At 37.0% G+C, this 16,768-nt stretch overlaps 2 protein-coding genes across 2 annotated transcripts; both read right to left on the reverse strand.

Annotated features, from left to right (window-relative positions):
* Positions 1-2,272: 2,272 nt before the first annotated feature.
* cmlc1 (cardiac myosin light chain-1) lies at positions 2,273-3,005 on the reverse strand. The gene has a single exon (XM_053481026.1). It carries the CDS (start codon positions 2,966-2,968, stop codon positions 2,372-2,374), a length of 597 nt encoding a protein of 198 aa, XP_053337001.1. The 5' UTR covers positions 2,969-3,005; the 3' UTR covers positions 2,273-2,371.
* Positions 3,006-6,193: 3,188 nt separating this feature from the next.
* ak5l (adenylate kinase 5, like) lies at positions 6,194-15,240 on the reverse strand. Its single transcript, XM_053481499.1, has 8 exons — positions 15,159-15,240; positions 12,811-12,997; positions 11,063-11,230; positions 10,242-10,414; positions 7,525-7,638; positions 6,951-7,142; positions 6,539-6,620; positions 6,194-6,457 (listed from the first exon to the last, which is right to left on the reverse strand). Exons 1-8 carry the CDS (start codon positions 15,216-15,218, stop codon positions 6,441-6,443), a joined length of 993 nt encoding a protein of 330 aa, XP_053337474.1. The 5' UTR covers positions 15,219-15,240; the 3' UTR covers positions 6,194-6,440.
* Positions 15,241-16,768: the final 1,528 nt, after the last annotated feature.

The raw sequence follows: 16,768 nt of genomic DNA on the forward strand, positions 1-16,768 counted from the left end.
TGTCTCTCCCAGGCTATGATTTTAATGCTGACTCAGGTTTAAAGAAGTGCTGTTCAGAGCTATCTTGAGAAAGCACAAAGAAACGGGCAATAGAGTACCATAGATGAAGGGGTTGGCAATGGAAACTTGATGCAGCAGATAAAAGACACATCATGCGTTCTTTCCTTCAACATCAGAACATGTCAGCAGTGTCATTATCATAGAGCTGGCAGAAACCAGTGCAGCCCAGGTACAACCATCTACACCCAGAAGTGGTCTTCATGGAAGTATGTGGCCCAAAAGTTATCCCTCCAATGTGGAAACTTAGTGACTTAACTATGCATGAAATCATAGGCACTGGGGTGCAGAAAAATGGCAGAGACTCAAATGCGCTGGACTGATGAGTCAAGATTTTAAATGTTTGGCTGAAGCAGGAGGCCGTTTTTTTGCCAATGGGCAGGAGAGCACTACAAAAACGAGTGTCTGCAGGCAACAGTGAAGGATGGTGGAGGTTCCTTGCAAATTTCCACAAATAGAGTTGGAGACTTGGTCATGATTAATGGTGTCCTTAATGCTGATAAATACAGACAGATAATTAAAAACATACAGTCAATTTCATTAAGAACTATATTCAGCATAGAAAAGAACAAGGAGTCTTGGAAGAGATGGTTTGCCCCCCCCACAGAGCCCTGATCTCAACATCATAGAGTCTGTCTAAGATTTCACAAGGAGACAGAATTATTTGAGGCAGCCTTCTTCCACAGAAGATCAGTCATTTGTTCTCTAAGATGCGTGGAACAACCTATCTTCCGAGTTAATTATGGTTTTGTAGGCAAAGGGTGGTCACACCAAAAACTGGATTTAGATTTCATTTTCTTCTGTTCATTTACATTTTACTAATTGATAAAAAATAAACTATTAACATATCTTTTTTTTAAACCACTCTTATTTTACAGCATTTTTTTTTACAAAAGCCTAAAACATGTTTGCAGAGTACTCTCTCTCTCTCTCCTACTCTCTCAAACACACACACACACACACACACACAGCCAAACCTTTGGTCACTTATGCTAATGCCAAACATCAGTTGCAGCGAAAATCTTTGGCAGTGGACAATGTAAAACATGTATTGTTCTCTGATGAGTCCACCTTCACTGTGTGTGTGTGTGTGTGTGTGTGTAATTTTTTATTAACTGGCAACAGAAACTATGCTCATTCAGATTATTATAAGTGTATTTTAAGTAAAGTAAAAAAGTAAATGTGTTTTTGTTTATTTATTCTGAATGTAACACTCGTTTAATGTCTGTCCTTTTCAAAAGAAATTGACAAAAGGACAATCTAAAAAATGTTTTTCACCAAAGAAAGCCTGAAGGCCTGTTTTGAAAAAAACAAGGTGGAATTCACAGTGGAAGTGGTCAAGTTTTGTCTGCATAATCTACATTCTCTATCTCTAAAATAACATAACTGAAATATTAGCCCCCATTTCCTCAGGGAACAATATGCAGCTGTATATTGATTCACGTTAAGTACTGCAAGTATCCCTCTTGAGAGAGCAATGTTATATTTACAATGCACTCAAAGCAGTTGAATTCCCAGTGCTTGACTGGGGCTGTAGGGAGTTAGAAGCATTCAGAAAGTTGCACTGGTAGAGTTTAATCAGATTAACATTTGCATTGTACGACCTGAGAGAAAAGCAGTGCACATAGTTGAATCGCTTTGCTAATGATTTACATTTTGATAAGCTTTTAGGACAACAACAATTGCAGATTGTGTTCTTTGCTAAAGGACAAACTCTGGTGTACAATTTAGATGCTTTCATAGCATATCCTGGCTATTTGAATATACAGTAGGTTATTCAAATATATATATATATATATATATATATATATATATATATATATATTTGAATATATATATATTTTAATATATATATATATATATATATATATATATTTGAATATATATATATATATAGGTAGAAAAATAAATGTAATAAAAATGGTTTTATTTGGTATTACTAAGCAGTTGTTAAAACTAGTTTTAGATATATTAGGCTTCTTAGTAATCTGTTTTAATACATTTTAAAGACACTCAAAGACATATTTTGAACACAGGTTCTTAGTCTATTCAGTTGCTTACCTGGTGGGAAATGATTTACTACCTAGCACTACTGTAAACAGTTTTCATGAAAAGGGCTTCTCTGATCCTTATTAATGCACCAACTAAGCACTTTGTTTAAGGTGTAGTTACCCTGACTGTAACCTAAAAAAATAAAAGGAGAAAAACAAGAGAGTTGAGAAATCAGGTTTATTTCAAATTCATTACTCTCCACTTTTCCTTCTAGATGTCCTTTGAATGCTGATGTCAGAGTCACACAAGGACACACTCCAGCTTATCCAGAGAGGATGTGCTTGACGAATGAGATATAGTTGATGCACCCATTTGCATCCTCTTGCCCCATCATAAGGCGGTCCACCTCGTCTTCAGTCATTCTCTCACCCAAAGTTGCCAGAACGTGGCGGAGCTCAGCGCCCATCACTGTGCCATTGCCTTCCTTGTCAAACACCCTTAGGCCTTCCACAAAGTCCTCAAATGTACCCTGGTCCTTTGCTCTGGAGATGTGCTGCAGCATGGGAAGGAAGGTCTCGAAGTCCAACAACTTGCTGTTCATTTCCTCTGCCTTGGGCTTCCCTAGAACAACATGCACATCAGCATTAGTGGGATTATAACCCAAAGCCCTCATCACATCACCACACTGCGCAAATCTTATTTTCATCTCTCCTGTTGGTGTCTCATCAAATAGAGTGAAGGCGTCTCTGAACTCCTCGATCTGGTCAGGAGAGAACTCCAACACAATATTCTTCAGATCAAGCTGAGGATCTTTGGGTTCTTCCTGAACTGGAGCAGGAGCAGGTGCAGGAGTCTCTTCCTTCTTAGCCTCAGGTTTCTTGGGTTCTGTTTTCTTGGGTTCGATTTTTTTCGGCCCCATGGTGCTCACGGGTTGCAGACAGGAATCAGCAGATGGAGTAAAGAGCATTCTAAAAGAGCCAGCCTTGTGTTTTTATAGAGGCCTCAGACACTATGAGATAAGATTTATCAGAACCAGAACATTGGCCGACTATAAATGGAGATGAATTAAAATAGACTGGAGTGACACTTAGATCACACAGGAATGCTTGATATGATCCATTATGATACAGGCACAACCTATCTGGTTACCCTCCATAGTAAAATTAGCATTAAAGTATGTTGAAAGAGAGCAAGTAACAAAGGATCAAGCATGAGACAATATGAAATCAAGGACATTGAGGCTTGTATAAGGAGAAGTTAAGGAACAGCAGACTTTTTTCCAGCAGGAGATACCAGTGCCATTTTGTTCATATGACTTTATACACTGGAAAAAAATTTTTTAATATATAACAGAAAAATGCTTTATTCGTGGTAAAGGTTTTTTTCAAGTAAAGTGTATTTTAGAAATTCCCAAACAACCCATGATGTTTTTTTTGTATACTCCACATGCCATGTCACAAACCTCACACTAAAAAATTAACTTACCATTTAATTCCAAAAACAAATAATAATTAAGAATTAAATATTTATCTGATGTGTTCTTTAAACATAACGTCAATGTCACTCTTATGCTGCAGAAAGTCCAACACTCAAATTAATAGTCAGCAATAGACCTATTATTGTCCATTAATGGATGAAAGTGGGCTGACAAATTGTGCAAATGTGTGATGGATTGTACAATGTGAACTTATATATGGCCAGTTGAAGTAGATAAAGGCAGTGCTTGACTGTGTATGCTATTATTATTTGAACACAATTAGGAGACGTTACTTGACTGCACTGTGGCATGATTTGTGTCAGTTTGTCAGTTCACAGGCAGCCATACTGATAAGAATGATAAGGATAAGTAGGATGCTATTCTGAGAGGAACAGCATTGTTCACTGAGACAGCAGCACTGATACAGTAGATTTGATTCAGGCCTTGTGAACAATGACGTTCTAAATCAAACCAAAATATGAATGCATTTCATAAAATCTCAGTTGCTTTATCTGAATTACAGGGTTCACATTTTTTATTCTCAGAGTTGATAATCTTGAAAATCCAGATAAAAACCCTTTATATAACCCATATCTCTTTCAACAAACTTACATATTAATAAATATTTCTTTATAAAGTTTGATTATGCGCTACAGCTTCTTCAGCAAAGCAAAAGTCTGCCATCTAGTGTAACACCTACCAAAACACAGGGAGACATTTAAATTAAGAAATTGCATAACTTTTATATGCTTGGCGAATCTGTGTCCATGTTTATAAAAAAATGGAAGGATGCACAAATCTAAAAACAAGTGTTGGTAATATTGCTTATTTAAACAGGCTTAAAGCTTTATGTTTATACCGAATAGATGTACAGACATGTGACACATTAAACAGAAAATACCAGGTTGTGCTAGGAAGGTGCTGGGTTAGCACTTGCTACAAAAACCTCCCTATATAATGTGTCTTGGTATAAGCTCATTAAACATATGATGATGGCATCATCATCATCATCATCATCATCATCAATAAAACACTCACTAAGGGAATAACTGTAACAGTGGTGTTCATTTTCTTTTAGTTTTAACTAAGTTTAGATACTTGAAGTATCTACAGTAATACTGTACTCCAAGTCTCTGGAATCAACCTTAAAGGACGAACAACATTCTCCTAAAAAACATTCTCATGAGGATAAGATTATGGTGAAGGTGGTGGAGGAGGGATGTAATAGTTTACATTACATTGAAAACTAGTGTTTGAGAATTCCACAGCATTCTATTTAAATATTTATTTAGTTATTTATTTTATTGAGTTATTTATTTTATTGTGCTCTGTAGAAAGGAACATTTTCAGCCTGGCAGAGACCTCTCTCAATTTCTCTGAAATTATTTTAATTAGACAATCGTGTTTATGGTCCGACTAGTTTGTTATAACAGCAGAGGACGATGTCAACTTCAACTTGTGCAGTGGGTACAGGCTTACCAAAGTGGGCGGTTAGGAATTGAACACAAATTAGGGTCAGATTTTGGTGCTAGTGGCATAACTCCATGGACACAATCTGCCTAGTATTAACAGTCCAGACTTGTAAAAATGGAGTAAGTGTGGGGAAGATTTCATTTGTTCTTTTCAGGCTTATTTATAACAATCAATCACAGACTTGGAAGGTAACTGAGTAGATTGAATTTGTTACTGCACTTTCAGAAATTTTACATATCTGTACTTTACTTGAATAGTATCTGAAGATACTTTCTACCTTTACTCCACTACACCATACAGGAAACATCTTTACATATACTTTACTACATTTCTGTGTGTCGTTGCTTTATACAGTACACAGATCAGTCATAACACTACAACTCAAAACATTATGGCCAACATTGTGTCTGTTCCCTTTGTGCCACATGGTTCTGGTCCCTGTGATTGCTAAGCTCTGTACTCCACAGGCTATGATCCACTCAGTGTTCTGATACCTTTCTATCACGGTCAACATTGTCTTTTTTTTATTTTAGCAATTTGTGTTATTGTACATTAACTTTTCTGTGGGACTGCACCGGACGGGTTAGCCTTTGCTCTCCACATGCCTTGGGTGCCCATGATCCTGTCACCACTTTACTGGTGTATGATTATAAATCAATGTTATTCAATTCACCTAGCGTTTGTGTTAATGTTATGGATGGTCAGTGTATAACCACAGTGGTAAGTAGTATGTGATGTGATAGATTCACAGCATGAAAATAAACCTAAAAGAATACAGCACTTGTGTGATACAATCCTCTCAACATTGATCAGAATGTCAATGGAATCTTTCCAAAAACTTGTGAAATCCATGCTAATAAAGATTGAGGAGAATTGTTTTTAGAGCAAATGCCCTACCCAGGATTATTATAGTGTTCTTAATAAAGTTTCAATTGAAAGTATGTCCAATGAGGAGTGGTTATTAGGAGTAAGAGACTCAGCTGGACAAAGAATCATTAATGAAAGCAGGGACATTTGTCTGTTGTCTGTTTTATCTACTCTTACATAAGTTGTTCACTGTCATGACATGACCAAAGATAAAACCTTTATTTATTATATCCTTTATATAAAATAACATGCACACAATCCAACCATTTACTTTTTATGACATTAGAAATTTATTATAAATATTATAAGAATAAAACACAGGTTAAAGCAGAGCAGACTGAAAAATGAAAATTCATCTTCACAAATATTTAAAGCTTCTTGGTGGTTCTGGCAAGTACAGTTGTTTTTAAGAACAGTTCTTAGTCATGCCTATTAGAGAGCATGCAGCAAGTCGGCTGTAAGAAATTTTATTTAAACAAAATTATATTTAAATGCATAAAATATAGGTACATATAATACATAAATAGGGTCCATCACAGAGAGGCCTTTAAATGTTTTGTGGAAGCCATGACAATTAAAAAGCCTTTGATTCTGCAAAGGAAGCATGGAATAGAAATTAGGAACTGTATCTCCAAAAAAATGGTCTGTAACATAAAAGTTTGAACCATTTACCTTCTTCCTTTGAAAACAGTTTCTCTTTCACTATAGCCTTGATGTCTGTGAAAATGTCATCTTCTTCTCGATCTGCATCAACCTGATGACAACATGATTTATATTTAAAATTGTCATGCTAAATTTATATAATTGCTTTCCATCATCCAGCCTTGGAAACTGCTAAGAGAGAATTATTTATAAAAGCAAATCTAGCAATATTTTAACAGACACTTATTAAACATCTACAACCCTTGTTGTCTTAAAATAATATTCAGTTATTCAATTTAAAAGTATGTTCATCAGTATCTGCTTTAAATGACTTGGTAACTGTAGTAAAACTAAAGAAAGAAATGCAGTTTTTAGAATGTCATTTTGGATTTACAATGAGTCCTGGAAATGTTACGAACTATGACAGAGTTCAAGCTCTCACCCTAATAATTAGTCCTCTCTCCTGGTAATACTTGGCTATGAGGGTTATGTTGTGCTTGAAGGTTTCAAGACGCTTCTCAATAGCATGAGCATTATCATCAGGCCGACCCTGCTGCAGGGCACGTTTCTCCAGGCGCTGGCGTAGCTGCTGATTAGAACAAGCTAGTAGGATCACTACATCTGGAGAGCCAATCTGACAGGAGAACATGTATTAAGAAAGTTTCATGTATCTGTGTCTTTTTTTTACTTTGTTTTGATGTCCAACAACATACTGAGGAATGAAACCTTATTTTAATAATTTCAAAAGAAACTTAAAACAACAATTATCTCCACTACTTATTAGCACTGCTTTCATATACTACAGGGAAATAATCTAATAACACACAATATCAAAAACAAAACGTTTTGCCAATAAGTCCATCTCTGATTAAAACATATTTTAAACAATGGTCAGTGGGCTTCTGAGCATTGTTGTGGGTAATGATTCAATTTGCTAATTAAACCTTTAATGCTATCAGTAACCGAAAACGTTATTGCATAGTATAACAAGATTGCCTATTTAGTGAATTGCTCACTTGTTCTTCAAAGGTGAACACCTGAGATATTTCCCGTGGGAATCCATCCACGATGAAACCCTTGGCATCTTGTTTCTTGATGAACTGTTGCTTGAGCTCCTCAATTGTGGTCTCCTAAGAATTTAATCTCAGATGGTGATTAATGCCATCAGTCATTGTATATTAACAAATGTTGTACTCTAATGAAATAACAAAAAAATATATAACCTGTCAGTACCAAATATTATGAAAACAACAGTGAGCAAGTTTATGAAATAGCCATCCATTTAATGGTGTCACAGTGGTGTCACACAATCTGTTATCGCTCCTCGCTCACTCTGTAGGCTCACTAAGTAGGCGGTCTCCGCTTCAGCAGGTGTGCAAAGGTGAGGTGTGCACGGCTGCAAAGTAATTAGCACTAATGGATCGCAGGCTTCTCCCTGCATTATAAAAATAAGGTGCTGGAATTCTACAGAGAGTGGTATGCGAGCGGGGTGATGTAACGCGTCCCAGGGACTTCAAGGGGATGAAACTGACAGTAACCATTTGTTCATCGGATGAAGGACAGCTGTGAAAACACTGCACAAGCTCCTGCGACACTCATATTCCCGCGAAGGCTACACCCTTGATAACACCCTTATTCCCAGCCGGGAAAGCCACCCAGCTGTTGGATGTCTGAGGACGCACCAGGTGGAGAGCTGAAAGGGGTTGGTTGGCCAAGTCAGCGAAAGAAAATGTGCTCAGATGCCCACAGGAACCAATGCCCACACAGGCATACTCTGCCACTCTGCCTGCGACTAGGCACTGCCATCAGACCTGCACATGCTGTGCAGACCTGCACATGCTGTGCACACCTTCACATACTTTCCTTCCCTTTCTTTCCATCCTTCCCCATTAAACCCTTTTCCTTCCCTATTTTTTTCTAAATAAGATCCCCCTTTTTTCTAAGACCTCACCTCATGTCTGTGTTTGTGGTCCCGCTAATGCTTCAAACCCCTTTACAATAGTTAGGACTCATACACAGTCTCTTCTAGGATGGAAAACATATTTATTTTACTAAGACTTTTGTTATTTTGGGTTAAAGATGCAGTTCTTCGGGACCCATGGATTTAGAGGTGAACTGATATATTTGGCAGCTGTCTTCCCCACTCTCATTGATTATGTGAAAGTTGACAGTGAAGTGACTGGTTGCTTTAATTCCCTAAGAGCAATCATGCCTATGTTTTATTCTAGTGATCTCTTCGATTATGTTGTTATGTTATTTTGTTATGAGACTGTGAGTATATCTAACGGTTATCTTTCTCTCTCTTTCTCTCTCTCTATCTCTCTCTGAGTTGAGCTTCATCTGGCACTCCTGTTTAGCAATCACGGCCCCTTCTGCCCACACATGTCTGACATCCTGGTGCGCCACTTTTGGGTGGAGTTCTTTTCACACGGATGTCTCTGGCTCGATGCTGGGGATGGCTCTATGTGGACGGCTTGGGATGTGTCTAGTGACTGGGGCCGCTTCCACTGGACCATTAAGATTGTCTTGGACTTGGTTGACGCTGGCAGTTTTTTTTTTGACAACTTTTGACTGCAGTCACTCAATAGTTTGGGATAGTTTAAAACAAAAATGTTTTGTACTTAAGTCTCCAACAACAAAAGTTGGCTTCATATCAACTTAAACACCTTTTCCATTATATTGAACTTTCAGCATTATACTGTAGCACACAGTATGACAGCAAATTAATTCCTGCTATATCCTTCTGATATCACCGAAATGAGGATAGGTTCCCTGGTAAAGCCGTTTTTCTCAAGTTTTCTCAAGTTTTTACTTATATACAGTTAAACCTTGGATTGCGAGCATACAGTAATTCGTTTCAGAAACATGCTTGTATTTCAAGAATCATGGCTGAGATAAGACGAGTGAGGAGAGGAGGAGGGCTACTGTGTGGGACAACAGGGCCGTTGTTGCAGTACAGTTACTAAACAACAGTCACTACACTTAGACACAAAATGAAAAATGCTTTGCACACACCCATAATCCTGCAGCACAAGAGAGGAAGGAACCATTGGCTCAGTTGTGACGCTTGGCAGACAAGGCGAATATGTACTACTTGTATGTCAAGAACTTGCTCGTTTAAGGTAAAAGGTTCTACTGTACATACATAGTGTACAGTGTTTATTTTATTATATGTTTTCTTAAATCTTACAAAATTTAATTGTAGAGTTAAACATTAGATAAGATTGCTGGTAATAATCAAATTATGTCAAACCAACTAGTGTATTTTAGCATGTATTTCACACATACACCCACTTGTTTACTCATTGAACACCTGTACACTTTTACATTTGTGCAGTTATCTATTTAGCCAATCATGGGTAACCAGCACCATGTATAAAATCATGCAGGAAAATGTCAAGAGCTTCAGTTAATGCTCAAATTTAAAATCAGAATAAAAAATATGACCACAGTGACTTTATCTGTTCCACTGATAGTGGTATCAGATGGGCTAGTTTGAGTATTTCAGAAATTAGTAATCTCCTGGGACTTTCTCACACAGCAGTCTCTAGAGTATACACAGAATGCTGTGAGAAAAAACTACCACTAAATGAGCAACAATTCTAGGGAACAAAAAGTCCAGGACGTACAGTACAGGACATGCATATTGTTTATTCATAGTCCTGCTCCCAAATTAGTTAACTTTATGAATGTGCAGATGTACAGGAGTAACAGAATAGACACAGCACCATACCTGAGGTGCCAGTTCTCCGTTGGCAATGATTTGAGCGATCACTTCCCATTTCCTGTCACTGGGAGCATGCTGAAGCAGTTGGTTTCTTAAAATCTCCCCCACTGACACACACTCAAAATCATAATGAGCTGCTATTTTAGCCGTCTGAGTGCCCTTTCCACTCCCTGGACCACCTATGGAGAGAAAATGACTAAGAACTAAGAGCTACAATATCAAGATTGAAATTGATCACTATATATATATCTACAGTTATCCTTTGAGATTGGATTCTGCAAACGTACAGTACTGTGCAAAAGTCTTATGCAGTCTGTGTTTTAGTATATAAATTCCTATAAATTGTTTTTATAATATTTGATGACTTTATTATTAAGTTAACACAAAAACATTTCTGATTTCCAAACAATGGTTATCCACCACAAAGCAAAATGGTACAGAAAAGTACTTGTATGCTGGAAAAGCAAGCAGCACATTATATAAGCAACCACTTTTCAGTCAAAAAACAAAACGGAAGTTGCTGGGTTTTGCATGCAAAAAAATAGAAGCAAGTGCAACAGTCAAAGTCATCAGAAGAACCGTGGGTGGTTCTGCGGGATGTTCAATAAACTTAGTAGCTAATTTCCTTATAAAACTGCACAAAGTGTACCAGAGAATAAAGGGTTCTTAAAGCATCATCACGCTAAATGCTGACTTTCGTTAATTAATGTTTACTTTATAGTTTTTAAAGGCATACAATATTTGCTTCTTTATTTGCATGTGCCTAAGACATTTGCACAGTACCGTGTATAATGTATTACCCTGAAATATTACCCAAACCCCCTCACCTATGATGAATATGATGTGTGGCCTTGGTTTTAATGGGTCAAAAACATCATATTCCTGTATGAGACCAGAGCACTCAGTCATGTCAGAATCACTTTCAATGGAAAACTGAGCCTGAGTGGGAGGCAATCTGTCATAGCGTCGGTAAGGCCCAGGCCCAGGACCACTATCTGTGGAAAGTAAAATATATCAAACGATAACAGCTGATCAGACAAATGACTGGTCAATAACCAATTATATGGGTGAAAAATAAATCTAAGCAAAGCAGGGACACTCTAATGGACGTGTGTGTGAGGCTGGAGCAGAAGTAATATGTGGGGCTTAAAATACTGTTTTCTTGGTGGCTGCTTTATTTTATGTATCTGCATTGTTAGTCCATCATGTGGGCAAAAGGAACAACAGTATAGATTTTTTTTCCATGCAAATTTGCATTAATCACTCTTTACAAAATCTCAAAAACAAAAATCTCAAAAACAAAAATCCAACTTTGAACAGATCCAAATTCCCCCCCCCCCCCCCAAAAAAAAATAAAAAATAAAAAATAAAAAAAGTCACACACTAATATTTTGTTGGACTGTCTTTTGTTTTGATTATCGCACACAACACACAATATTTATTTCCATCCAAAATCGCATTAATTTCTCTCCAAGATCTTTAAGGACAGGAGAGTTGGACAGCTATTTAAAATCTATCCATTGATGTAAAAATCTGGTCATTCAGTATAGTCATAGTCAGCTGACCTCATTTTTTTGGCACATAGTATTGCTGATATGACTAACTGAAGCAACCACAGATCGTAACTCTATAGCCACAGGCTAGTACTATACTGTAGGCACTAGGCATAATGGGTGCATCACTTCATCCGCCTCTCTTCTTACCCTGATGTACTCTGGAACAGGGTAGATCTGTATACACATTAACTTTTTCCAATGTTCTACAGTCCTTTCTTTATGCACCCTAGCAAATTGTAGCCTATTTTTCTGATTAGCCTTAATGATAAGTGGTTTTCTTAATGTTACACAGCTGTGGAAATTTTCTTACCTTCACTAATAAACAAACCCATGAGTTCTACTTTTGTTTTTTGTGATTTAATTTCAGATCACGATCATTAAAAACCATTCTGACCACAAATGTTCCTTAAGTTGATGCTTCACCACTATTCTTCCTGGTTTCAATAATGCATTGGACAGTTATTAACCAAATTATTATTACATATTATTAACTTTCTGAAACAGAGTAACATCTTTGCCACAACCACAGGATATGTCTTCTGTCATGGTTGTTTAAGAAATGACAAGCTACTCACTGCATTAGTTACGGTCAAATAGCTTGTTGCCAGCTGAACAATATTAATCACTGCAGTAATTATCCAGTGGAAGGCTCTTACCTATTTGCTGAGTTAAATCCAGGTGGTGACTTGTTAGCTGGGCAGGGTAGCTTCTGACCATCGTCATATTGTTATCTGGTTTTAATTATGAACTGTTTCTAAGAATTTGTAAGATTTAGTTTATCTAGTTGTTGCATGTTTATAATTGGATTCTTTGTTTTTCATATTTTCTGCCATATTGCTGTTTCCACCCAGATTCCCAAAAAGCCCATAAGAATGTTTTGCTGCACATGCATCCCACTGTTTTTTCCTTTTGATTGCTGGCAACAGTTACTTGATGCTTTCAGCGTCTTTGAAAAGACATTGTATTGATTAGATGACAAGCATAAATTAGCCTCTTGTGATTGTATTTAGCAGAATTACCCAGCTTGCAGGGGCCTTTCTTTCCCTGGGCATTGGTAATTGGTGGGAGTGGTTTACGATCTGGCATGATGAAGGTGTCCCAGGCCACACATTCTGGACCTCCCAGATCTCTTGCTTTCTGCAGGCAGTTTTCCAGGAAGCCCAAAGGATCATCAGGGCGGTGATACATCAAGCCAGTCAACATGCTCTTAAAAAAAGGGTAATACAGTATTTATTGTATTAATAAAATATTCCTTATAAATATACAACATCTATCAAACCTTGAAGGATATTATCTACAGAACTGCTATAAGACTTACTATTTAAGGTTATTTAGGTAACATATTATTAATTAATATTAATATTAATATATTAATATTATTATATAGAATAAGCCTATCCAAGAAGTCTCTGGGTGGTGTACACCCTGAACATGGTGCCAAATCCATCGCAGAGCACACACACTCATTCACATAATACAGACAATTTAGGAACGGCATTTAGCCTAATCTGCATGTCTTTGGACTGTTGAAGGTGAATGGAGTACCCGGAGGAAACCCACCAAGCATAAGGAGAACATGTAAACTCCACACACACAGATTCAGGGTAAGAATCAAACACCTCCAGGTGTGATGGCACAGCACTTAACACTACGCCACCATGATGCCACAAATCCAGATGACATTATTTTCATTACTTTTGGGGTTTTTTTCACAACACATTTACCAAAGTAAACAACATGAACAGATAATGCCTGAAAAGATTAGTGCATATAGATTCTTGGCCAGCTCTTGATAGACATAGACAGGTAAGATGAAAAAAGAAGAATAAAAAGCATAGCTGAGAAAATGATAATTGCAAATGCCCACTCTATTCAGCCCACACAGCTGTGCTGTGGACTGCTCTTAGAGAGGAGAACTGGAAACCCTTGTGTTAATCAGGCATTTTCTTCTTATGATGCTAAAACATGTAAATAAACTGAGCACACAGCTTGAGAAACAATTAACTACTAAATAAGGCATCAGGGTGAAAGAAAAGAGCTGCCTGCATCCTTAATAATAATAATAATAATAATAATAATACATTCTCTTTTTAAAACCTATTTGGGTTTTCAGAATAAAAACAATACAATTGTCTAGAATGTTAGTTCTGAGCAGTTTAGAGCAGAAACATCTCTGCGGGTTACAAGGGTTCTTATGGAGTATTGTAAATAGTTGTATTATTACAGTATATTGCAACTCAAGTAATATTTCCTTTATGGATCCAAGTTGGACTTTTGAATTATAATATGCTTTTATTTTAAACTTTAACTAAATACTTTAAACTAATAATAATTACTAAATATTCTGGACAACATATTGTCTTGTGCATGTGGGAAATAAATGTGTACTGTAGATGTAATTAACAGTGACTAGTAAAATTTATTGTCTACCTGTATAATGTGCCTACACAAGACTCATCTTCATTAATGCCAGTAACCCCTGGTGAATACCAGATCATTGTTCACTTTCCTCTTTTCCACTCTCTCTCTCTCTTACTCTCTTATTCTTGTCCTTTCATACTTTGTTTTGTAAGTACAATGATTCACACGAGGTACATCAGCAGCTTGTTGCCTTGGAGACAGCCAGAGTGGAGTTTTCAATCTTTACCTATTGCCAAAAAAACAAAATCCTTTCATATTCTCAGATATGGCACAAAAATACTGACCTGCCTGGTCCAGCATGTGCACGCAAAAACTTTATCTCTTACTTGACTAAGAGTTATACAACCTTACAAAGTACTGTGTGGAATAAGCATTTGTTTTGTATTGAGTGAGTTCACTTTATGTCTGCATGTGTTTACCAGCATCTAAATCCATTTTATGTGATTTGTATGCATCTACACGAGACCTCTTAGAGTTAAGCCTCCTTTACACTCTCAGAGGAGGAACCTGCCACTTGCATGCAAACTTTGACTAAAGGCTCTGCAATCAGAGTCCCACTCAAGGATCACCATAGCGACAACTTGAAGAGACACAAGTCTATGATCTGTTAATAAATCATCCGTTTTAAAATGTAAAATGTGCACATGTTCCAGGACAATAGTGATGAAGTATAAATCAGTGATCCCTGCATTATTTCAAAATGCATCACGCAGGATGGCTGAAGCTCCAACATCAATATAAAAACAGACTGTCACTTTTTATGTTTATTACTGCACTAAACCTCTCACATAGAAACCTTGCCATGGATAACTTTTTTATGTCTTATATGCAAAGACGGATGTGTCATGTGATCAGTGCTCGCCTATGCAAATAATAATAATATTAATAATACACATAAAATAGCCCACTTCGGATAACTTTTTTGTTTTCGTTTTGTAATACATACCTCAAACAGATGAGGGATCTGTCGTCTCGAGAGATACTCCTTGGAGTCGTTGGTGTTCATCTTTACGTATCTTGTAACAGAAGTCAACTCAGTCCGCGCGTGAATGAGCGCCTGATGGAGCGGTCGGCTCTGTTCAAGGTTGCCAGATTGACGTTTACGCAACCCTCATATTAACCCCTCAACAATTAACAACAGTCCAAAATGTAAAGTTTATATACTTCACATTTTGGCCTGTGACAATTTTTTTTAAATTAGTTTTTTTAGGACTGTTGCCTATTGTTTACATTGTTTTAAAATTTACACATCTTAAAAATGAATTATTAAGGCATACTTCCTGTTTTTTTTTTTTTTTTTTGTCCACGCCGATACCCCAACTAAAACTGGCAACGCACTCTCCACGAATCGAATGTGTGTGTGTGCGTGTGTGTGTGTGTGTCACGGCTCTGTCCAAATTCGAGTACAACACTAACATAGCAGTGGATTAATATTATAATATTAACATTTTGAGTGTTATTATGCTGTTTTTAGACATAACTTCTGTTCTACTTAAGGCAAATGCCTTAATTCTCTTAATGAAGAAAAATCTCTGGATATTACATCAGTGTACACGTGACTAATCAAGAGAAAGCCAAAATGTTTCATTTAAGGTTTTTTCTATAACTAAAATAGTATCTCCTTGTTTGATAAACCTATAGGGGGCACAGACTTTACATATACAGAGCCCTCCAAAAATCTATACACAATTGGGGGGGAATCGATTGAGGATCATAAGACCATTTAAAAGTGGTATTTAAAATTTGAGAATATTGGTGAAGTCCAACAACAATGAAGTGTGAGTTTGGAACAGAACCTCCAACACACCTGACAATTTCACAGATCCGTGGTAAGTTCGAAAAACAAGCACCGTGTGTGATGTGCATAAAAGAAAATCTGGCAGATATCGCACAACAACACGTGCTGCTTCCTCAGCTATGGTGCTGGAACAGTTCACATGCTTACCAAAGATCCCAGGATTGTTACTGTACATGCAATCAATGAAGACGATCATGATTGAAGAAAGCAGTTTGTGAGTGGTTTGAACACATGGTAGGCGAGGGTGAGGAGTTTGTGAGGAAGATTGTGTGGTCTAAGTTAAGCTAAATGGAACAGTGAACCCGACATAATTGTGTTTACTAGGCACCAGAAAATCCTAATGTGAACAAAGCAGTCAATTTACTGGGAGTCAATGTCTGGTGTGGAGTTTCAGCAAGAGATTTAAAGGACCATTATTTTTACTTGAAGGTACCCACTACACTGCTGGCCCTTAGAGAAGAAATTGAAAATGCAGGTGTGGCAATCCCAATGAACTCTTTGACCAAGCCCACAATTTAATAAATGTCTGGAAGCCAATGGCCACCACTTTAATCACCTCTTTTTATTGTAGAGGCCAAAGGTAACGTGTATTAATCTTATAATGTCTTTTTATAGCATGAACAAATGTACTAAATAACTTATTTATTTACTGAAACATGGAAAATGTTGCATCATAATTTTTAAGACACTACTAACATGTTAAATGAACAAGATACGCAATAAATCCTTACTCAAAAACATAATTCACCTTTAGTTTA

Source organism: Clarias gariepinus, chromosome 21 (assembly GCF_024256425.1).
Source record: "Clarias gariepinus isolate MV-2021 ecotype Netherlands chromosome 21, CGAR_prim_01v2, whole genome shotgun sequence".
Taxonomy (NCBI): domain Eukaryota; kingdom Metazoa; phylum Chordata; class Actinopteri; order Siluriformes; family Clariidae; genus Clarias; species Clarias gariepinus.

Bases quoted from the DNA above. Each gene is read 5' to 3' on its own strand.
- ak5l (XM_053481499.1), bottom strand. From the start codon at position 15,218: ATGAACACCAACGACTCCAAGGAGTATCTCTCGAGACGACAGATCCCT. The intron at 12,998-15,158 runs GTATGTATTACA...CCTTTTTTTAAG, and splicing joins AGATCCCTCATCTGTTTGAG to AGCATGTTGACTGGCTTGAT. The intron at 7,639-10,241 runs GTATGGTGCTGT...TTAAATTCTTAG, and splicing joins ACGGAGAACTGGCACCTCAG to GAGACCACAATTGAGGAGCT.
- cmlc1 (XM_053481026.1), bottom strand. From the start codon at position 2,968: ATGGGGCCGAAAAAAATCGAACCCAAGAAAACAGAACCCAAGAAACCT.